General features: G+C 50.2%; 2 protein-coding genes across 2 annotated transcripts; both read left to right on the forward strand.

Annotated features, from left to right (window-relative positions):
* Nucleotides 1-3869: 3869 nt before the first annotated feature.
* On the forward strand, nt 3870-11956 carry tmc1 (transmembrane channel-like 1). Its single transcript, XM_067228460.1, is given in 21 exon segments — nt 3870-3875; nt 4069-4541; nt 4675-4810; nt 4812-4876; nt 4973-5063; nt 5230-5311; nt 5520-5626; nt 6277-6375; nt 6771-6913; nt 7275-7419; nt 7589-7783; nt 8357-8536; nt 8959-9111; nt 9404-9532; nt 9660-9727; nt 10001-10240; nt 10433-10523; nt 10525-10559; nt 10719-10797; nt 11049-11175; nt 11715-11956. Coding segments are annotated over 21 exon segments (2886 nt in total).
* Nucleotides 11957-14967: 3011 nt separating this feature from the next.
* Nucleotides 14968-23394, forward strand: tmc2b (transmembrane channel-like 2b). The gene is made up of 20 exons (XM_067227964.1): nt 14968-15016; nt 15333-15374; nt 15508-15961; nt 16598-16744; nt 17928-18018; nt 18239-18320; nt 18437-18543; nt 18891-18989; nt 19100-19242; nt 19421-19568; nt 19754-19948; nt 20087-20266; nt 20393-20551; nt 20860-20988; nt 21469-21536; nt 21731-21970; nt 22102-22227; nt 22602-22680; nt 22837-22967; nt 23184-23394. The coding sequence occupies exons 1-20, from the start codon at nt 14968-14970 to the stop codon at nt 23392-23394; spliced, it is 2880 nt and encodes a 959-aa protein (XP_067084065.1).
* Nucleotides 23395-23860: the final 466 nt, after the last annotated feature.

The following is a 23860-nucleotide window of genomic DNA, read 5'->3' on the forward strand; positions in this document are numbered from 1 at the left end:
CTACGTTGGACATTAAGTCCCATTCACGTCAGTCACTTAGTGCACTCAGACAAACATGCTGTCCAACATGACAGTGCCCCTGGCTCAGTTTGTTAGTGAGTGTAGCATCTGTAACCCTGGGGTCGGTGTTTCGACATGCACAGATTTAGAATTTTGCAGGTTGAAATGTGCTTTTACGGTTCCTTTGGCAGCAGTTAAGTCTAACCCTCTAACATGTCAATTTGACAAAATGTTGCCATTGTGAGGAGGAATCCGTCATTGCTGCTTGCAGCTATATTTTCCCTTTCCTTTCCTGTCCTATGTTCATCGGACGGGATAATCCCCAGAACGGCCTTCTCTCCTACCCTCCTTCTCTCCTCAAGCATTTGATCTTCTCTTTAGCAGAAATTAATCTCAAACCAGCTCAGCCATGATGATTCTATTAAACTAGCGGATGTTTTTCCATGTCTCCTCACCCGTCCGGATGGGACTCTGTTCTGTCTTCATTAGCCACAGCATTGGCAGCAACGCTAACCTCTAATAGGATAACGTCTGCTAATTAGGATTAGAGAAAACTCTAACCCTGTAACCCACACTGACTTTGGAGCCTCGTGGTTATTCGAAGCGTCTCCTAATGGAAATCAAATCTGAGGTTGAGCAGATCTTTCACAGGCAGGGAGTCTATAGGAGCAAAACTGACGAATGTTTGGTTATTCCTTTGGTTTCTATTTACTTTCATAGGTCTCCTCTCTAAAATCAAAAGCTACTTTTGGATTTGGGGGCTATGGAAGAATTATACCAGTCGACGGAAGGAATGCAAATGTAAGGGTCATTCTTGTGCACTCTAGCTTTAAGAACGAAAGCAAACTTTTACTTATTTTTTTCTTCTCTCTATCCTTTGTCTGGACACAGACCTACATTGAATGGGATCCAGTATTATAGAATCAAAATCCTTGCCCTGAAAAAACATATGAATGTGTAATATGAAATAGCTAATTATTTAGCTGATCCTTGGGCTCCATCTGGTGCCCATCCTGGAAAGAAAAGTGGTATCCTTTTTTTAAACACACCCACGTGGAAGTGTGCACACACAAGTGATAGGGAGATAGGGAGTCAGTTGGCTGAGCGGTGAGGGAGTCGGGCTAGTAATCCGAAGGTTGCCAGTTTGATTCCCGGTCATGCAAACTGACGTTGTGTCCTTGGGCAAGGCACTTCACCCTACTTGCCTCGGGGGAATGTCCCTGTACTTACTGTAAGTCGCTCTGGATAAGAGCGTCTGCTAAATGACTAAATGTAATGTAAGTGAGGCTGCCGTTTTGCTATCTCCTTTGCAACTGTATTCTCTACTCTGGTTTAATTTGACACATGAATACACAAACGACGGAAAACCAATCCACACATCTTTCCAGATGTTCAGTTCAGTCCAGAATTTGCCAGCATTTTCACATAAACCTACTCTCTGGCCACTCATCTCTGTTCTCGGTTCATGATTCGGTACAGGTCTTCGTCAACAGAACAAGCTACATTTACGTTTATTCATTTATCAGACACTTTTATCCAAAGCGACTTACAAGAAAAAGCTTTACAAAAAGTGCATAGGTCAATGATCATAAACAACGAGCCCCAAAAACATTGCGGGTAGCCAAAACATGAAGCATACATTGTGAAAAGCAAATAAGTGCCAATGGGTAGAACCAGAATAGCATGTAGTTAAAAAAAGTAGTTAAATTACAATTTAACAACATGATCCTCAAAAGTGCAACAAGTCCCTCAATAATTGTCGTTGTGTTCCTGAAGGAAATAAACTAACATGTGATCCAACAAATCTTTCTTATGTACCGTTGTACTCCCAGAACAAGTGCGTCTTTAGCCTTTTCCTGAAGGTGGAGAGACAGTTAGTGTCTCTGATGGAGGTGGGGAGGTGATTCAACCATTGGTGGCAATACACCAAGTTCATGTTCATGTTCATACACCAAACTAACAGACAAAGGACTGAGAAGAACATGCCCTTCACTTCTCTGTGGTCAACACACACACACACCACTCACCACTGTCTAAAGGCAGTCATAACTGTGTTGAATAATTGAAAGCTAGTGAAATTGCTGGTGTCTTGGGTTTCCAGCATGGTATTGTTCCTGTTGTGGGTCGCTGGATTAGAGGGAAAAGGGAACTTGGTGGCTGTTCGTGTCCTCCCATCTCCCTCTCTCTCTCTCTCTCTCTATCTCTCTCTCTCTCTCTCTCTCTCTCTCTCTCTCTCTCTCTCTCTCTCTCTCTCTCTCTCTCTCTCTCTCTCTCTCTCTCTCTCTCTCTCTCTCTCTCTCTCTCTCCCTCACACACACAGACGTGCACGCACAGATACTGAAACACACACGCAAACACCCATACAAGCACACAAACGCGCATACACACACACACACCCGCAGACAAACTCACACGCACTCACTGGTGCAGGTACGCCCTCTCAAAGACGAGCTGGATGAGGGTGAGGTTGCCATTGACCTCATCCTGACTTGAGGCAGAAGAGGAGCAGCTCTCTGGAGCGGCGAGGGAGGACAGAGGAAGATGCTCCAGCCCACTGGGATCACCTCCGAGAGCGACGGTAAGATCCACCTCGGGGTCTCTCTGTGGTTGTAATGATGTGGGGTGTCTGTTAGGAGTCTGTGCAGGTTTCTGGTTGAGGATGGATAATAGGTTGCTGGTTGAGGATGGATGATCGGTTTCTGGTTAAGGATGGGTGATAGGTTTCTGGTTTAGGATGGATGATAGGTTATTGGTTGGGATGGATGATAAGTTACCGGTTTAGGATGGATGATAGGCTTCTGTAGGTGAGGTGTGAGGCTCATGTAGCTTAGACATGCGTTCAATGATCACGACAGTTTAACTGAGTTCACAAAATCCTTATTTTCATTGGTCCTTTCTCCTGATCTCCTCTTTGAGACATTGTTATTGGCCGTTAGATCACCCTTGTGGGGATTGGTGATATCACTGATCCGAAAGAAGCTTTATGTGTTGTCTTTAGCTACAGGGGCATCCTCACTCGCCAGACACAAATACACACACACACACACCCACCACACACACACACACACACCACCACATCCCCACTCCCCAGACATAGATACACACCCACACACAACCACCCCCAATAACACACACACCCGCGCACACAACCACTAAACACACAATCGCACACAATCGCACACGCTCACACCACACACACACACCCACCCACAGGGCTGTAGGTACCTCATTAGGACCCGTCTTTGTCCTCTTTGTGTCTGGCGGGCGCGTCAGTAATGACCCGTGTGTCTCGCCTTCTCGGGTTACGCCAGCGCCCCGCCCGCCCCGCACGCCACCCAGCCAGCGGCCCAGCAGCACCTGCTGAAGCTGTCACTGGTCTGCTTTGTCCTGTCAGGGTACAATGAGGTCTGGGGGGACAACAGGGGACAGGTCAGATGGAGGGAAGTGTGTGTGTGTGTGTGTGCGTGGGGGGGGGGGAGGGGGTCAGAGTCAAATCACATCAGAGAGTCACATTTTCTTTTGCACATCTTAAAACAATCAATGTTGTTGTAACCTAAATGATGTACAATAAGTACAATTCTATTATTTTATATTATGTATCCATTAAAGGGGGAAATCTACAGTTCATACATAGATATTTGATATCTGTATAGATATATCCCAGTGTGTGATCTCGTTATGATATGTGATGTTTGAGGGTTTAGGTTGGTTATAAGTGCTGATCTGTGGTCATCTTGCAAGCCCTGTGTGACATTTCTTGTAAAAAGGGCCAAAGGGCTATTTGATTAGAAAAACCGTGCGCAGTAAAATGAAGGGAACTGTTTTTAATCTGCTTCTTTATCTCCTAACAGTAAGCATTGGGTTGGATGATGCAGGTATGTAAAAACAGTCTGTCGAGGCTATCTGGAGGACTGGAGGGATCGACAGGTGGAGGTGGCATTGCTCCTCCTCTGTTTCTCCTCCCTCCACAGTCCCTCCTCCATCCCTCCCCCACTCCTCCCCATCAGTCCGCTTCTCCTCCCCTGTTCCTGGATCCGAGCTCAGGATGCGTCTGTGTTTCTGCTCCAGGTGACCTGGAAGAGGTCTTGGAATCTGCGGAGCGACATGAGGAGGAAGACAGGGGGAAGGAGAAGGATCGAGGGAGACGGCGAGACAAAAAGAGGAAGCGAAACGCCCCAAGAACAGCCTCCAAACGGGGAGAAGCGATGTCGGAGGAGACGGCAGAATCGGAGGCGAGAAGGGGAAGGAGAAAGAGGGGGAGGGAAGGGGGGAGGGCGAGGCAGAGAAGGAGAAAGGCTGGAGGGGGGGGAGGAGGAGGAGGAGGGGCAGAGCGGCGAGGTGGCCAAAACCAAGAAGAACGTCAACAACGAACGGCGGAGAGAACGGACGCAAGGGGTAGAAGGGGGAGGAGGAGACGCGCCGAGGAGAAAGACACGTGGGCGCGGCCAATCGGACGAGAGAAAGGCGGAGCCAAAGAAAGGAAAGAAACAGCCGACCTGTCCTGCAGAGAAGAAAAAGCGCAAGAAGGACATCGAGAGCAGGTAACATCCCGCAAGTATCGACCCCTCTCCCTCTTCTCTCGACCTGAGAGGTTTTCCATCCACTCCCAATGTCACACACGCAAACAGCCGTGGCCTGAAACAACGACAAATGAACCTTCCCTTCATTTGCAAGCTCACAGCAGGAGTCGAGCGAGGAGGAGGCGGAGGAAGAGGAGGAGGAGGAGGAGGGAGGAGAGGAGGAGGAGGTGAAGCCGGAGACGTTGTCACCTGAGGAGTTGGAGAAGCTGAAGGAGGCCGTGGATGACAGGAAAAAAACTCATCCACACCTTGAGAGGGATACCATGGTCCATGAAGAAGAAGCTGACTAGTCTGGGGTACTGACACGCTGTCTGTCTGTGTGGGGTGTGTTTGTGAGTCTAATAATAACAATGTGTGTCTTTGATCTAACAGAATTCCTCCCACTCTCGCAGGGAGTCTCAGAAGTTTGTGGAGAAGTTCGAGGGAGCTTTGGGGAAAGGCAAGGGCAGGAAGCTGTACGCCTACAAAGTCCTGATGAACAAGGTGAGACAGAGAGAGTGAGAGATAGAGAGAGAGAGAGAGAGAGAGAGAGAGAGAGAGAGAGAGAGAGAGAGAGAGAGAGAGAGAGAGAGAGAGAGAGAGAGAGAGAGAGAGAGACAGAGTTTATGGAGACTATATCTCATTGCTGGACTGTTTTTTCTTCTGTCAGAAATGGATGAAGTTCCGGCGAGACTTTGAGAACTTCAAAACCGCTTGCATTCCGTGGGAGATGAAAATCAAAGAGATTGAGAGTGAGTACAGAACGCCTATGTACGCCTATCTAAACACCTTTCTCATCCTGAACTTTGACCTTCGCGGCCTTTTCCTTCTGAGCTATGACCTTCATGGCCCTGTCCTCATCAACTTTGACCTTCAATGGTTCTGTCCCACCACCTTCATCCACATCCTCCATGATTTAAGGGTTGGTTCGATCGTCGATTTGTTCCTTGTGTCCCCAAGGTCATTTCGGCTCATCGGTGGCCTCCTATTTCATCTTCCTGAGGTGGATGTACGGCATCAACCTGATCCTGTTTGGACTGACCTTTGGCCTGGTCATGGTTCCTGAGGTAAGCCAACCATCTCCTCCCAGACCATCTTACTATCCACATTTACACAACATTTTATTTATCTAGCAGACACTTTTATCCAGAGCGACATGTAATCAGTTCCTATAGAAAGTACAGATAATAAAGAAGTGCATAGTTGGGCAGAACAAATCTGTATTTTACCAGGCACTGTGCAGAACTACATTTAGACATTTACATTTAGTCATTTAGCAGACGCTCTTATCCAGAGCGACTTACAGTAAGTACAGGGACATTCCCCCGAGGCAAGTAGGGTGAAGTGCCTTGCCTAAGGACACAACGTCAGTTGGCATGACCGGGAATCGAACTGGCAACCTTCGGATTACTAGCCCGATTCCCTCACCGCTCAGCCACCTGACTCCCCTAACTAACCAAGAACTAACCTCTAAACTACAGTGCAACACCATCATCTCAACCACAGCATTCCATAGCACAGTACTAACGTTCTCCCCTGTCAGGGTTCCATAGCACAGTACTAACGTTCTCCCCTGTCAGGGTTCCATAGCACAGTACTAACGTTCTCCCCTGTCAGGGTTCCATAGCACAGTACTAACGTTCTCCCCTGTCAGGGTTCTGTGTGTGCAGTAAGGACCAGCGACTGCTGCCTCTCTCTGTCTCTCTCGCCATTCTAGGCGCTGATGGGAAGACCTTATGGCAGCATGCCTAGAAAGACAGTACCGAGATCTGAGGAAGCCAGTGCCATGGACTTTGCAATCTTGTGGGACTTTGGGGTAAGGATCTCTGTTCTATGGCTGTTTGGTAATAAAGGATGGGCATAGCTCATTGGGTAGAGCATTCAAATGCAGATCAAGAAGTCGCTTTCCAATCCACCCCTGTACGCTGCGGAGTGGGCGCGGCTTCTTTACAAAACGCAACCACCATTGTCTATGTGAGGCGATGAGTCTGACGGGAATACAAACGTATCTTCGAGGTTCTTTCCCACGTGTTGCTTTGGAGAAAACGTTCCCGCTGAGTGAATTCACCGTGACATTTGAATATTACATTCTCATTATTACACTCAGATAACAGTCCGTTAACACGTAGGCTCTCTGCCCGACTCAGAGCTCTAATATGTGTGATTGTGTGCATGTGTTTGCGTGTGCGTGCGTGTGTCTATGTGTCCCAGGGCTATGCACAGTACTCTGTGCTCTTCTATGGATTCTATAACAGCCAGCGTACCATTGGCTGGCTCAAGTTCCGCATGCCCCTCTCCTACTTCCTGGTTGGTGTGGGAACCGTCGCCTACAGCTACATGGTGGTCATACGGACGTGAGTAGCACGCCTGCGATTGGCTGCCGTTGAAGCCTGAGTTGTTGGGAAGCGTTTGCTCTGAGGGAATGGTTCAGCTCAGTGGGTTCAGCTCAGGGGGTTCAGCTCAGTGGGTTCAGCTCAGTGGGTTCAGCTCAGGGGGTTCAGCTCAGTGGGTTCAGCTCAGTGGGTTCAGTTCAGTGGGTACAGCGAAGTCATCACTTCTGTTCTCTGACTGTTTGGTAACAAAGGAGGGACATAGCTCATCTTAGAGCATTCGACCGCTGATGAAGAGGTTGAAATCCTACCTCCCGTACGTTGCTGTCAATGTCCATCACCAGTCTCTCTCAAGGTGATTGACACATGGATCCCCTTGTTCTAGAATGGCCCGGAATGCCAACGAGGAGGGGGGAGGAGACGACAACAACTTCAACTTCAGCTGGAAGGTGTTCACCAGCTGGGATTACCTCATCGGGAACACGGAGACAGCCGACAACAAGTTTGCCTCCATCACCACCAGCTTTAAGGTGAAACCATGAACAGGAAGCGTGGGCCGTTCTTGGCGAGTGTGTTTGTGTGACTGTGTGTGTGTGACTGTGTGCACGTGTGTTTGTGTATGTGTCTGCGTATGCGGGGGATTCTTGGTGTGTGACTGCGTGTGTCTGTGATTGTGTGTGTGTTGTCTCTCCTTCCCAGGAAGCCATCTTGGAGGAACAGGAGAGCAGGAAGGATGACAACATCCACCTGACCCGCTTCCTGCGTGTGCTGGCCAACTTCCTGGTTCTGTGCTGCCTGGCAGGAAGTGGCTACCTCATCTACTACGTGGTGCGTCGCTCCCAGAAGTTTGCCCTGGACGGACTGGAGAGCCACAGCTGGTGGGAGAGGAACGAGGTAGGAGGAGGCGTGGGTGTGTTGTGGGGGAGGAGGGGGCGGGGGGGGGGGGGGGGGGGGGGTGAGAAAAAAGAGAGAGAGCTGAAGAGATGCATTGTGTAACCTCTGATGGAGGTGAGATAACCCTCTGAATGCATGTGTGTGCAAATGTCGAGAGATTTACGTTCATGCGTGTAGCTTGCTAATACTTGCACCTCACCTTGTGGATATTAAACTCATTACATTTTACATTTAGTCATTTAGCAGACGCTCTTATCCAGAGCGCCTTACAGTAAGTACAGGGACATTCCCCCCGAGGCAAGTAGGGTGAAGTGCCTTGCCCAAGGACACAACGTCATTTGACACGGCCGGGAATCGAACCAGCGACCTTCTGATTACTAGCCCGATTCTCTAACCGCTCAGCCACCTGACTCCCTGCCGACTCAATGTCCTTCCAGTCAGTCGTTAATGACTGTCCCACAGTCGGATATGAAAAACACCTCCAGCGTTAAGGTGAAACTGTGAGCGTGGAGCATGTCTGGTGTGCGTGTCGTGTCGGTGTTTGTGTGTAAGACCCCTGTCCCCGGCTGCCAGGTGAACATGGTGATGTCTCTGCTGGGCATGTTCTGCCCCATGCTGTTCGATGTCATCAGCGCCCTGGAGGACTACCACCCTCGCATCGCCCTGCAGTGGCAGCTGGGGAGGATCTTCGCTCTCTTCCTGGGGAACCTGTACACCTTCATCATCGCCCTCATGGACGAGATCAACCTCAAGGTGAGCGGACGACGGCCGGCGGTCTGGACGGCCGGGCGCCTTGATGTACGGGCGTCTGCAGGTCTGCACTTTTCAAAATAAAGGTGCTGACTTTAAATCATGTCAGCATCATGTTCTTCAGCTCGTCCCCACAGGTGAACTCCTTTTGATTTAACCCGAGACCCTTCCAGAGGGTTCTACTTCCAGCCCAAAATGAAGGGCTGTGTCTAGAACTGTCTTCGAAAGGTTCCACGTAGACCTCTCCTAATGAGATGTTCTACAGAGAACCCTTCTATGGTCTGATGGTTTCAAGGATCAAAAGTACACAGTTCTAACAGTTTTTGGTTGGTCAGAGTGTAGGAACAGACTGTATTTACTACACACATCCCACGTCACGACAGCGAGTTCTGTATCCGAGCAACGTGTGTGTGTGTGTGTGTCAGAGGGAGGAGGAGGAGGTGGTGAAGCAGAACATGACCCTCTGGGAGGCGGGGCTGCTGAACGAGAGCCGGCCGGAGAACAGCACGGCTCCGCCCTTCAGCGTCCACCCCGCCGACATCCCCCGAGGACCCTGCTGGGAGACCATGGTGGGACAGGCGAGTACAGCGTGTGTGTGTGTGTGTGTGTGTGTGGGGGGGGGGGGGGGGTGAGAGAGAGGGAGAGGGAGAGAGAGAAAAGAAGAAGAGAAAAAGGGAGCGATGGAGAGAGAGAGAAGAAGAAGAGAGAGAGGGAGGAAGAGGTAAAGAGAGAGAGAGAGAGACAGAGAGAGAGAGAGAGAGAGAGAGAGAGCGAGGGAGACAGACTAAGTCACAGAAAGTGTATGTGTGTATATCTACACAGTAAATATGCCCTCCGCCACATCTCTCACCTGCTTCTCGTCCCGTGCAGGAGTTTGTCCGCCTCATCATATCTGACACGATGACCACATACATCACTCTCCTGGTCGGAGACTTCCTGAGAGCTGTGCTCGTTCGCTTCCTCAACCACTGCTGGTGCTGGGACCTGGAGGCCGGGTTTGTGAGTGCCTCTTTCAGTCAAACTGTGTGTTCATCCACACGAGCGATAATGTGATCCCTGAAAGGGGAACTGTGTAGGGCCATGTTTGGATTTGAACTTGATGAAGGTCTGTCATCTTTGCTGCAAGCCGTCGTACTCGGAGTTCGACGTCAGCGGGAATGTTCTGGGCCTCATCTTCAACCAGGGGATGATATGGTAGGGGGTGTGTGTGTCTCTACAAGTGGAGAGATGTCGTTTACGACTCCTTCAATCGTCTGCACTCGGAGGTCTCTGTCGACTTCTCCACCTTCCTCGAATCTTTCCCCTTCTCACCTGTTCCTGTTCTCCTGTTTCCTCCCTGCCTCTCACCTTCTTTTCCTCTCATCCCCCCCCTTTCTCTGTCTTAACCAATCCCTCCCTCCCCCCGTCCCCCTCCCTCCCCTCCCCTCGCCCCCCCCCCCTCCCTCCCCCCCCCCCCCCCCCTCTCAGGATGGGGGCGTTCTACGCCCCCTGCCTCCCGGCGCTCAACGTGCTGCGCCTGCACGTGTCCATGTACCTGCAGTGCTGGGCTGTGATGTGCTGCAACGCCCCCCAGGAGAGAGTCTTCAAGGCCTCCCGCTCCAACAACTTCTACATGGCCATGCTGCTCGTCATTCTCTTCCTGTCAACCCTGCCGGCCATCTACACTGTCGTGTCCATCCCCCCCTCCTTCGACTGTGGGCCCTTCAGGTGAGGCAGGGTCTTTTTTGGTATGTTTGAAGTTTTTTCGGGGGTTTTGTTTGACCAACTGCCGAGTCAATTCAAAGTATCACTTCTTTCATGGCTTACGCATTGTTGTCCTCCCCTTTTCCCCTCTCGCCCTCTCTCTTTCTCGTCCTCCTCTTCTTCTCTCTCTCTCCCTCCCTCTTTCTCTTTCGCCAGCGGGAAGAATCGCATGTACGATGTGATCCAGGAGACCCTGGACTCGGACTTCCCTCCCTGGTTCAGTAAGGGGTTCAGCTATGTCTCCAACCCCTGGTTTGGTGCTGCCCTTCATCCTCCTCATGGTGTGAGTCTTCCTCCCCAGCGACGGGGAACATTAGGGTGCCCGGTGCAGAAGCACCAGCCTTCGACTTTAATGTACCTTTAAGTCCGACTTACACTTCAATTTACCTGTTGCATAAAGCTTCCCTATGAGTACATATTTTGATGATTTTTTCTCTCACAGTTTGGCAATCTATTACCTGCAATCAACATCCAAAACGTACAAGCAAGCCAACCTGGAACTGAAGAAAAAACTTCAAACTGTAAGGAACGCGTTGTTTTCAGAATTTCTAGTTTCTCTGTTTGTTTTCTTGTTTCAAGCAACAAGTAGGCCACTTTCACCATCTGTCCACCAGATGGCAGTATGCAACCATAGTCTCAATGTGACCATTAAGTCCATATTAGACTTTGTAACAAAACTCGGAACTGTCAGGTCAACTGTGTGGTTCCTGTGGCTATTGGGATCGTGTGCAAACACAGCGCAACGCTGACCAGACCTCTTGCTCAACTTCAGCAAAACGAAGAGAACAAGAAGAAGAACAAGAAGGCGGCGCTGAAGGCGGCCATGGAGCTGGAGGAGGCGCGGAAGGGCCCGACGCCGCACCAGCCCGACATCCCCGCCTCGCAGCAGCCACGCAGGGGTAGGAACACTGGAACGTCCGGGGGGAACTGGGATGCACCTGAGGGACTCAGGGAAGATGTTATTTGAAGGACGTTTCTGTTTTCATTTACTCATCTACCTACCCCGTCTCTCTCTTCATCCACTGTTCTTTCCCTGCTCCCTCTTTCATCTCTCTCTCTCTCTCCCTCTCCCTCTCCCTCTCCCTCTCCTCTCCTCTCCCTCTCCCTCTCTCCCTCTCCCTCTCTCCCTCTCCCTCTCCCTCTCCCCTCTCTCTTCTCTCTCTCTCTCTCTCTGTCTCTCTGTCTGTCTTTCTTTCTCCCTCTCTCTTTCTTTCTCCCTCTCTCTCTCTCTCTCTCTCTCTGTCTCTCTGTCTGCTTTCTTTCTCCCTCTCTCTTTCTTTCTCCCTCTCTCTCTCTCTCTCTCTCTCTCTCTCTCTCTCTCTCTCTCTCTCTCTCTCTCTCTCTCTCCTCTCTCTCTCTCTCTCTCCTCTCTCTCTTCTCCCTCTCTCTCTTCTCTCTCTCTCTCTCTCTGCCCTGTTGTCTTTCCTCTCCTCCTTAGGAGACAAGGGGGAGGATCATGGCCGGAGTCAGAGGGCCAATCAGGGGAAGGGTGGACAACAAGCCCCGCCTCTCAGAGACTCTGGGGGGCGTGTCCTGCCATCAGTCCCCCCGTTCCCAGGAGCCACACCCACCAGACTCCAGGGCACTTGCCTGGCAACCCACGGCAACCAGCTCCCAGAGTGCACAGGGTGTCCAGCTCACAAGGACACAGAGAATAACCTCTGGTTTTACCACGCATGAACCAGGGACTGGAGTAGGACACACACACCAACACACACATATTAGTAGACTGGAGCACAATTATATGTATTTCAACAAACTGCAGAGTGTATGAAAAAAGTATGGAATCCTGCCCAGCTTTGACTGAAACACCAAATACCACACACATCAACATTTCAGTACTGACCCAATATAAAAGAGTTGTAACCAGTGCTTGTATGACTGAATGATAGCATGTTACATGGTCTCTATGCTGTAACATTTGGTCTAAACACTAGAAGTCTCACAGGGCAGGCATTTGACCACAATTAATATTCATCTTCTCACTCAATCAAAGTACAGGACATAGCTTTCTTGACCTTTCCTAGAAATGTGTTTTATCAGCCAGTATTTTTTTATTCTCCAAATCAACCAGCTTTGTCTAAATGTCCTGAGATCTACCACCAGAGTGTACCTAAAACGTAACACCAAAGTCACGATAATAATCATGATCATGACCATCAAGTATGGTTACTGTTCAAAGAAAATGAATTGCACTTAAACAGTATTAATGAGCCATGCTAAGTGGTTAACCCAATTAGCTGACCTTGGTGCCCCAGGGCTCATCAACGTCATGCCCGCAGGGGGATATGCCAGGCCTGGGCTCTGATAGCTGGATATCCAATGTCCCGACATCTGATTGTGGTTCTCTATGCACTGATTGATTGCCGAGCTCGCCTGTCAATCATCCTGCCATTCTACTTTCTGCTCCGGGAGATCAACAATGAGATACCGTCATTTGATTGGCTTGGGCTAATTTAACAAACAGGCTTGTTTAATTCATGGCCAATATGCATTAAACATTCACCAGAGTCCTCTGAGTATCATGAATCAGTGAGCCTCTTCTGTTTATTTTTTTCATCCGGCTCTCCGTGGGACGTTAGCCAGCGATTAAACATTAACGCGGGTTTGACAAAGACAGAGCCCAAACGTGATCTGGACATCCTCTCCAGACCTTTATCTGAGCCTCAGTCCAGCCAGGAGGAAGTGTCCGGTACAAGGGGGATAGTCGTATCTCCGTGCCCGCTGTCTCAACCCGGAGCTTGGCCCTCTGCCAGTCCGCCTGCCCGTTTCCTGCCAAGGACCGCGGCGGGCACTGTGTGAGACGTGAGCTGTGACCGGCTCCATCATTGGATATCTGGGAGTTGGAGCACTACAGACATGACTCATTCACGACTGGTAATGACAGTCAGGAGACACACTGATTTGTCAGCTTGATGAAGAAAGAGACGAACGTGACATTCTGGGAACTGACCTGTTTCTCTTCACAGGAGGGGGAGGAGTAGAAGGAGGCGGTGGGGGAGAGGTGTGGGGAATGAAGTTAGCCGTCAGGGTTGCGTTGTATTACAGTACGGTACTGAGAAAAGTCGTTTTCACCTGTGCTCTTGTCGAAATGTCCAAATTAGTGTTGCAACAGTATATCTGCAGAGGTTGGGCTGAACTCTCTGTCCAGCCTCTCTCAATGTTGCCCCATGGTTCACGACCATGGTCAACCAATGTTGTTCGAATTTCATTAGATACTGAAAAATTTGGCCCTATTCTTCCACGGCCTCCAGGTCTACCTCTCCCTCTCCCTACCACTCTTCCTCCACGGGCTCCCCCTCTCATCCTCACTCTCCCTCTTCCTGCAACATTGCCTTCCATTTTTGATGAGAACAGGACCTGTTGCCTTTTTATAGTGCTTACACCTGATTGGTATGTTTACAATTATAAGCACTTTAGTGCGTGTACACCTGATGCCTGTGCTTGATCCATTCGTTCATGTGTGTGGCAAAAGCAATTAAGTGACATCATCTTAAATCTTTGTCTAATGTAGAAAAGTGTGTTCAGTGATTTGCAAAACACTGAGTCGTATTTTGCACATAGTGCTCGGCTGAGAATGTGATTAAAGTTGTCCAGATCTGGGCTTCTGTTTTGCTCCTTGAGTGTCAAGTTTCACTAACTGTGTGCTATTTGAAAATGTTGAGTCTAAGCAATCGGAAAAAACTGTAGCTACGAAGCTACTGCCTGACTCCTGTTCACATACATTATTTACCTGCTTGCCCTAACCACACGTGGTCACATGGTTACGACAGCCCTATAACAGTCCTACAACCTTACTCTACAACCGTACACCAAAACACACCCTGGAAAACCAGATATCTTCTGTTTACGTATTGTTGTTGGGCTCTGTAGTCCTTGGGATATTTTCCTTTCAGTGTCCTCCGAACCTGTTTTCACTACCGTCGCACAACTTCTTTTGTGGCTTATGTAAAAATAGCTACTTCACGGCCATACTGACTTCTCGACGTTTCACTTTTCCCTCAGGCTTACTTAACACTTCATTGAATTTTAATGGGACCTGACCTCTTTTCTTTCATGTGTGCATTGGTTTCAAATGTCCGGCTTACAACTCGATGGAACGTTCCAATGAGCCGACACTTTATAGGGGTTTATGTGTGTTTAAGAGGATCCTTTGTTTCTACACGAGTGTGTGTATGTGCGCGTGAATGTGTGTGCGTGTGGTCCGAGATGGTCTGTCTTTGGGATTGGCAGTGCCTTTGCCTTCCTTTACTGAGCTGATATATTTGATATGTCTCCTGCATGTCCTGCAGATGATCACATCCTGGACAATGTCAACTTGGTGGTTGTCAAGGAGACGCTCTAAAGCAGCCCAAACATTGGTGGTGCACCTGTCAGAGTGTGTGAGCTGAGCTGTACAGGTGTGTGTGTGCGTCTGTGTGTGTGGATGTAACCCTTGCTTGAGAGCTGCTTGGGAGAAAGGGTCGGGGGGTGAGAGACAGAGAGAGAGAGAGAGAGAGAGAGAGAGAGAGAGAGAGAGAGAGAGAGAGAGAGAGAGAGAGAGAGAGAGAGAGAGAGAGAGGAGGGAGAAAGAGGGAAAACAAAGAGAGGAGGAGGAAGACAAAGGGGGACACACCAGACAGAGAAGGAGCTGAGAGCAGAGAGCTGTGCCTGACCTGAGCAGGGGATCCCTGCACCGCCACAGAGCAGAGATGCCTCCAAAGAAGAAGAAGAGTGACGTCGCCATTGACATCGACGATGGTGAGTCTCATCTTCATTTTTCTTTCTGTAGAACAGTCTGGAAGTTCACATCCCCTTCAACCAACATGTATAATGATATAATGACACAATGAGCTCAGGGGTGGATAATTTGACCGCAGATCTGAAGGTGGCAGGTTCAAACCCCTCCTTGAAAGTTGTTTTGGATAAAAAAAAGCATCTGCCAACATGATTCCATAATGGTTGTGAGCGACATTAGGTTATTTCCCTCAGCTGTTACAGTGTGGTCGAGCCTGAGAAGATGACAAGCGTGTATCGTAGTGAACCGTGGGGCTGGGTGTTTTTTGACTTCTTTCAGTGGGGATGGACATTGACGCCGAGATAGACAGCGGGAGCGAGGGTGAGTTCCTCATCAGCTTGCGCCTCTGCCGTCGCGACCGTCTCAAAGTACAGTACGTACCGGTCGACAGAGTTTACCGGTGAGCGTGCGTGCGTGTGCTGTGTGCGTTAGCATCTACCTCTGTGTGTCTCAGACGAGGCCAGGCGGAGGGCCAAGAGGAGAGCCAAGGCCCCTCAGCGGAAGCCCAAGCGCGTCACCAGCGACGACGACGAGGACGACGAGGACGAGGCCCCGAGGAAGAGAGGCCCGAAGAAGAGAGCCAAGAAGGACAGCGAGGACGAGGGAGGAGGAGGAGGAGCGGAGCGCCAAGAGGAAAGGGGGGGGCGAAGGGCGGCCGGGCGGAAGAAGAAGAAGGCGGCCAGGGAGGAGGAGAGCGAGGAGGAGAGCGAGGAGGAGGAGGAGAAAGGGAGGAAGAAGAAAGGCGGGAAGGGAGGGGCGGGCAAGAAGGGCAAGGAGGAGCAGAAGGAGCAGAAGGGAGACTCCAAGGGGAAAGGAGGGAAGGACAAAGGGAAGGACAAAGGGAAGGGCAAAGGGAAGGACAAAGGGAACGAGAAGGACAAGAAGAAGAAGAACGGAAAGCACAGCAGGTGCAGTATTCTCTGAGAGGGTTCTCGCTCTCTCGCTCGCTCACGTGCACGCTCCACGCACCCTCATGCACGAGGGAGGGCCCCTGACCTCACAGATTTAGGGCCACGTTCAGGGAGGTCAAACGGGTCACAATCTCACAGATAGCAACATCTACACAAATTATATAGTAGGAAAAACAAACCCTGTTGACCAATGCTGAATACTGGACATTTCTGTCTGAATGTTCTAGAAAATGGTGTGTTTTACAAAACACACGTACAGCAGTATCATCTTACAGTCCTACGACTGTATAATGCAGCATGCTCTCACTATGCGGTTAAATAGTTGACTGATTGAACCTAAACGCCAATTATTTCCAGTAAAATGACTGCTATGGTGGTATGTTGGTCGAAATGTTAAGCTATTTTGAATTTCGAGGTCGTAGAATAAGCTATCCAGTTACTCCGTTTGAGAACCGAGGGGTTTTACAACTTCTATAAGTCTTCCAGAAATACAGACATGCCTTTTCACAAGGGATATCGAGTCGAGCAGGCCCCTAGGACAGAGGTTTAGCGGCCATCAGTGGAAAAACGAGCAGTTGGCTGCCTTCGCCACTGGTCCACAGCGTAGCGCGTTGTCCCTCTCTCTCCTCGCAGCTCAGACTCTGACTCAGACGAGGATGACTCCTCGATGTCCGAGGGGGAGATAGAGGCGCTGAAGGAGGAGGTGGAGGAGAAGAAGAAGCTCCTGGTCACGCTGAGGAACAAACCGTGGCGCATGAAGAGGAGACTAGAGCACCTCAAGTAAACCAAGATGGCGTCCGCTCCGGAATTTTGTGCCCGCTCGCTGGTTGTGCCTTTCTCTTTCTCTTTCCCTCGTCCCTCTTTCTCTCTCTGTCTTTCAATGGTACCATCACTCATGCAAAGCGACATGTGATGTCATCGTGGTTGATTTGATTAAAGCATAACTGTTTTCAGTGCTCGCTTCATTTCCCTCTGTTGATTCTGCCTCACCTTCGAGTGTAAACTACTTTGCTAAACAACAAAGTAGGTATTGTAAACTACTTTGTTCAACGACAAAGTAGGTATATTGACGCTTGAAATAGTTTTCAGCGATCTGTTGCTTTGGCCTTTCTGATGCATTACGAGAAGGGATTTGAGAGATAAGCATCTGGATGACATTTTGTGTTTTGATGCTTTGACTGATGAGGATCTCAACTGAGAACTCATCCCTCCCCATCCCAGCTAACAGATATGCCCATTTATAAGCACCCCACATTTGAAGCTTAAAATGAAATTCAACTTTAAAATCATTCAATTTAAATTAAATTGTGAAAGACTATTTCTTTTTTTTACTGAGTAAATCCATCATCAAACAAGCAACATCGGCCAATCAATTCCCCCAAAATGGAGCTTCCCTCCTTCAAAATAAAAGTCCTGAAAAAGTCTTAATCACACCGGTACAGACCGGAACAGCTGGTATTGGGTTCCACACTGGAGCGTATCCATCTGAGCCAGTGTGGAACCATGTAAACACAGCACAGCAGTGTCAAGGTCAGGGAGTAGCAGGGAGGCCACTGCCCCACACACACACAGTAAGTAAGTTTGAGATCAGGACCCAGTAGCGCTTCAGGACAGATGAGATGCCTTGACTTTTTAATGAGGAGTTCACTGTTTAATGCATGGCAAGTCACTGCATGCTGAGCAACAGGTCCAACAGGTCTTTCCGTGAGGTGTTAATCAGCGTAATGGCAGTACAGCAATACTGTGTTAGTGTACAGTCCCCTCAGTCAGTTGATCAATTACGTGATGAATCCATAAGCGTCCCACCAGTTTGATCTGGTGCCGTTCAGTGTTGGATTCCACTCAGGCCTGTAGAAGAGGAGACTCTTTTACAGTAATGGGTTCGGTTCAGTGGTTTGGTTATTGCACGCTGGCGTGGACGGTTGCGTTTGAACGTGTCGACGATCCGTTGTGGATTTCGCAGAGATGCTCAGGCGTTTGTGGAGAAGTTCGAGGGAGCCTTGGGGAAAGGCAAGGGGAGGAAGATGTACGCCTACAAAGTCATGATGGCTAAGGTGATGCACCCGCACAAGACACACGACCAGGGGGGGGGATGGGGGGGGGGGGCAGATATTCACAATGTATAATGGAAACCTACACGCCCGCACACAACCATACTGTAATGATCTCATCTTACGTTTCGGTTGTTGTACCCTCGACCGTTCCCCGCATAACGGGATAGAGTTTTTTTTATACTTCGATGCATCTATGGTTGTTTTCTCGCGTTCGTTTCAGAAACTCATCAAGTTCAAGCGTGACTTTGAAAACTTCAAGACAGCCTGCATTCCCTGGGAGAGGAAAATCAAAGAGGTGGAGAGTGAGTACGATCTCGTCTTCCCGTCGCCGGGTGTGACACGCTGTTATCGTCAGGAAAGGAAATGGCTTCGCAGATTGCGCATATTGCGACTCTGAGTCCGACCCGCTTCTCGACAGGTCATTTTGGATCGTCTGTGGCGTCCTACTTCATCTTCCTGCGGTGGATGTACGGTTTGAACCTGGTCCTGTTCGGCTTCATGTTCGGGCTCGTGGTCCTACCAGAGGTGTGTGCCGGATCAGACACCTTGTGTAAATGATTCCCTTCCGGTCCATCGACCTGGCTGTCCTGTGTTCATTACGCTTCCTAGCTCTATGGCTACCACTGCCGTAAACTGACACGCGCCAACTCGCTGCACTGATTTGGAATATCTGTGTTTCAACATCCCATTTTGATCTCTACTCTTGATGCGTGACTATGTTTACAAGACCTCCGATCGCATTTCTTTCGTGTTTGAATCTCTCAAGAAATCTTTTAGACAACGGTTTAAAACGACTCAAGTATACATCGATCCCAACACGTCACAATGTGCACGTTAACGTTTTTGAACCGTCTTCCTTTCCCTTGGTGTAGGTGATGATGGGCCTTCCGTACGGGACCATCCCCCGGAAGACCGTCCCAAGAGCGGAGCAGGCTCGAGCCATGGACTACTCTGTCCTCTTAGATTTTGGTGTGAGGATGACATCGCCCCGTCTCCCTCGATCGACACATTTGACAGATTCGGCGTTTACCGATCGCATCCATTTTTCACACTCCCCGTCTTGTGTGATTTTTTCAAACAGGGCTACTGCAAGTACTCTATCCTGTTCTACGGTTTCTATAACGACGATCGCACCATCGGCCTGCTGCAGTTCAGGCTGCCCCTGTCCTATCTGCTAGTGGGCGTCGGCATCTTTGGATACAGCCTGATGGTGGTCATAAGAACGTAGGTCATCTGGAAGGAGTTCCATTTTGTGTTCCATTTTGTATAGTTTGGTTCTTTTCTATTTGGGCTTGTACGCAAGTCATTCCATGTGCTGTTTTCGTTTTTTTTCCCTTCGTCTGTGCATCTGAACCCTGCGTCGGCGATAAAGTTTTGTATTGAATTGAATCTTCCTTCCCAGTATGGCTCGGAACTCGAATGAAGGAGGGGATGGGGCGGAGGAGGGGGAGTTTACCTTTGCCTGGAAGATGTTCACCAGCTGGGATTACCTCATCGGCAACTCGGAGACAGCCGACAACAAGTATGCTTCCATCACCACCAGCTTTAAGGTACATAATTGGTCTCAGATCACCTGCCATGGCTGGCACACGTTGGCAACGTTTCCATGGTTTACTTGGGTCTTACTGTATGTCTGCATCATCTGTAGGGAAGTATTGGATGAATGCGTTAGATGAGACGGCATGTTCTAGACTGTGCCTTCTGCGTCTCTACGGTTTCCCGGGTTTTCTCGTAGGAGTCCATCGTGGACGAGCAGGAGAACCAAAAGGACGAGAACATTCACCTGCGCCGGTTCCTGCGGGTTCTAGCCAACTTCATGGTCCTGTGCAGTTTGGCGGGCAGCGGGTTTCTCATCTACTTCGTGGTGAAGAGGTCCCAGGACTTTGGCAACAAGGACCCCGATGAGCTCACCTGGCTGGAGAATAACGAGGTAGGTTGGGTTTCCATGGAGGCGTTCCCAGGGAAACGATTGTTACGGTTAGACTAACCCAGGTTAGACTAACCTTAACAATCCCCTTAACTAACCTCCCCCCCCCCCCCCCCCCCCCCCCGTCACCCACCCCACCAGGTGGAGCTTGTGATGTCACTCTTGGGTTTGGTGTGCCCCCCCCTGTTTGAAGTCATCGGCGAGCTGGAGGAATATCACCCCCGCGTCGCCCTCAAGTGGCAGTTGGGGCGGATCTTCGCCCTCTTCCTCGGCAACCTCTACACCTTCCTGTTTGCCCTGTTCGACGAGGTCAACGCCAAGGTAGAGAGGAGGGAGGGCCGGGTGTCTCTCTGGCCTCCCGTCGCATCCAATCGTGTTCGTACAGCCCTTTTTCCAAGCCCTCGAGGATGACGTGTATTGGATGTGATGTCTGTATGTCTGGTTCAGCTGGAGAGAGAGAAGGTCATCAGGAACGAGACCATCTGGGCGTTCGAGGAGTACAAAGCCAACTACAGCTCCTTCCACAACACCAGCGACATCCCCCCGTACAACATCCCCCCTGCCGACGTCATCAGGGGGCCCTGCTGGGAGACCGCCGTGGGCATCGTGAGACTGCTGCCTCTGTGCTAGTGATGCTAGTGATGCTAGTGATGCTATTGATGCTACTGATGCTTCTGATGCTAGTGATGCTAGTGATGCTAGTTATGCTGTTGGAGACCTTAATGCTAGTGATGCTAGTGATGGTATTGGAGACCTCAGTCTCTCTCTCCCTCTCTCTCTCTCTCTCCCTCTCTCTCTCTCTCTCTCTCTCTCTCTCTCTCTCTCTCCCTCTCTCTCTCTCTCTCTCTCTCTCTCTCTCTCTCTCTCTCTCTCTCTCTCTCTCTCTCTCTCTCTCTCTCTCTCTCCCTCTCCAGGAGTTTGTCAAGCTGACTGTGTCAGACATCCAGGTGACGTATCTGACCATCCTGATCGGAGACTTCCTGAGAGCCGTGATCGTGCGCTTCCTCAACTACTGCTGGTGCTGGGACCTGGAGGCCGGATTTGTAGGTTGATTGCTTGTGTATGCGTGTATCTGTGTGTGTGTGTGTTCATGAACATGCATGTGTGCATGTGTGTGTACATGTGGGCACCTTTTTGTGTCCCCGTGTGAATGTGTGTACCTGTGTGTACCTGCATGTTTATGTATACATGTGTGTGTGTGTGTACGTGGGTGTATGTTCTCATGTGTGCATGTCTGTTATTGACACCACTGCCTTTACGACTTGGGTATTTGAGTTTAAGTGGTTTTTAATTCTGCATGCTAAACCCGATACTACTCAGAGACATCTGGTAGGACAGCATATCCCTCCCTTCTCAGTGACTCAGTATACTTACTCTAGGAAACTAATTACTGAGGATTAGAGAGAGGGGGGGAGAGAGGGTGGGGAAGGGGGAAGAGAGGAGGACGAGGGAGGGAGAGAGGGAGCTAGAGAGAGCGACCGTACGTCGGGCGTAAAAGCTGCTGTCGTGTGCCCCTCGTCCAGCCGTCGTACGGCGAGTTCGACATCAGCGGGAACGTGCTCGGACTCATCTTCAACCAAGGAATGATTTGGTGAGAGGACGTCATCCCCGACACACACACACACGAACACACACACGCGCACACACACACACCTCTTCACGCAGATGTTCCGGGTATACAAAGCTTATCGTACCCTTGTGTGTGTCTGCGTGTGTATATGTGTGTGTGTGTATATGTGTGCGTGTGTCTATGTGTGCGTGTGTCTACGTGTGTGTGTGTGGCAGGATGGGCGCGTTCTACGCTCCGGGCCTGGTGGGGCTCAACGTGCTGCGCCTCCTGAGCTCCATGTACTACCAGTGCTGGGCGGTGATGAGCTGCAACGTGCCCCACGCCCGCGTCTTCAAGGCCTCCAAGTCCAACAACTTCTACATGGGCCTGCTGCTGCTGGTGCTGTTCCTCAGCCTGCTGCCTGTGGTCTACACCATCATGACCCTGTCGCCCTCCTTCGACTGCGGGCCCTTCAGGTGACAAACCCCCCCCCCCACGCGCCCGTTCGTATACAGATGAGAACGTAAACACCGACATGAATGCGCGCCCAGACGTGCACACTGAGGTCGAAGGAGACATTTCACCGTTTCCTCATCTTGTCCCGCAGTGGGAGGGAGAAGATGTATGATGTCATCATGGAGACCATAGAGAAAGATCTCCCAGCATTCATAGGGAACATCTTCACCTATGCTACCAACCCTGGACTCATCATACCAGCTGTGCTACTGATGGTGTATGTCTACACACACACACACACACACACACACCCACAGACAAACTCTCTCTCTCTCTCTCTCTCTCTCTCTCTCTCTCTCTCTCTCTCTCTCTCTCTCTCTCTCTCTCTCTCTCTCTCGCACACACACACTCATTTACTCTCTTGCACACACACACACACATAATAATCTCTGTCTATCACACTCACACACAAACACACTCTTCTCTCTCTCTCTCTCTCTCTCTCTCTCTCTCTCTCTCTCTCTCTCTCTCTCTCTCTCTGTCTCTCTCGCTCTCTCTCTGTCTCTCTCTCTCTCTCACACACACACACACAAACACACACACACACACTCACTCATACTCACATCATGGATCATGTTCCTTCTGTGCCAGGCTGGCCATATACTACCTGAACGCCGTGTCGGAGGGCTACCTGCAAGCCAACAACGACCTGAAGAGGAAGATGCAGATGGTCAGTCTGAGCTGCAGTCCACCAACCTTCCTGACCTGACAGCTTCAAAGCTTAACATGGAAACGTGTGTGTTTGTGCGCGAGGGTGAGCATGTCTGCATGTGTGTGTGCGCGCGTGTGTTTTCGTGTGTGCGCGTGTGGTGCGTTGCCGGGGCAGGCGCGGGATGAGGAGAAGAACAGGAGGAACAACAAGGACAGCACCAACCAGGTGATGAAGGACCTGGAGGACCTGCTGCCCAACAAGTCCCTGATCCCCCCCCCCCAGCAAGGAGGAGCCCCCCCCACCAGGTAACCCCCCCCCCTCACCCTCCCCGCCCCCCTGCTGCTAGACCACTGCACTATACTGTAGTATACTGGACTATACTGTAGTATACTGGACTCTACTGTAGTATACTGGACTCTACTGGACTATACTGCACTATCCTACTTTATTGTACTGTAATCTCACTACTAAACTCTAATTATGTAATACTCTGTTGCAGACCCAGTGGTAGAGAAGAGCAGCAAGTCTCCCAAGGTGTCTGGACGGCCCGGAGCTGCAGCCAATGGCAAAGGTGTGAATCTACAGAAGGACGTTTCATTGGCTGCCCCCAACCCCGGAGCAGCTGTGACACGCCCCCCCGGACCCAGGGGCGCGTCCCCAGGGCCAGGGCCAAGTCCAGGGCCAGGGCGGGGCAGGGGGAGGGGCAGGGGTGGGCCTGCTCCCCGACGCTAGGAGGTACCACACACGGGAGAGAGGTCCCCGAGTCTGAGAACTCTGCATGTTGTTACCAACGTCAAGACTGTGGGACAGAGCTATCAGACTTCAAACTCTGACCAGAACTTGGAGTTTCCCGCAACCTTTCCAGTTCCATTTTGGTTGTCTACATGAATGCATTCTGTTGGTCAGTTTGAACAGAAGTCAAGCCGTGGCTCGTTGTCAGGTATTGAGTATTCTTGTATTAGCGCACTGACACTCCATGTGTCACTGTAGTAACTAAGTAAGTGCTGGGATGTAGAGCAAAATAGCTAAAATCTTAAAAAGTGTCATGTCAGCAAAGGCCCGCACATTGAAGTCTGACCAAAAGGAATTGTGGGAAAGGGGAGGAAGTGAAGAAGATGGCCAACATCCTTCTGCGCTAGTTCAGTGTTTAAAGATGACATTTCTTAATTTAATGAATACAATCGGATTATGTCTGGTT

Source organism: Osmerus mordax, chromosome 24 (assembly GCF_038355195.1).
Source record: "Osmerus mordax isolate fOsmMor3 chromosome 24, fOsmMor3.pri, whole genome shotgun sequence".
NCBI lineage: Eukaryota > Metazoa > Chordata > Actinopteri > Osmeriformes > Osmeridae > Osmerus > Osmerus mordax.

Bases quoted from the DNA above. Each gene is read 5' to 3' on its own strand.
- tmc2b (XM_067227964.1), top strand. From the start codon at position 14,968: ATGCCTCCAAAGAAGAAGAAGAGTGACGTCGCCATTGACATCGACGAT. The intron at 19,949-20,086 runs GTAGGTTGGGTT...CCACCCCACCAG, and splicing joins CCTGGCTGGAGAATAACGAG to GTGGAGCTTGTGATGTCACT. The intron at 20,552-20,859 runs GTGAGACTGCTG...CTCCCTCTCCAG, and splicing joins GGGAGACCGCCGTGGGCATC to GAGTTTGTCAAGCTGACTGT.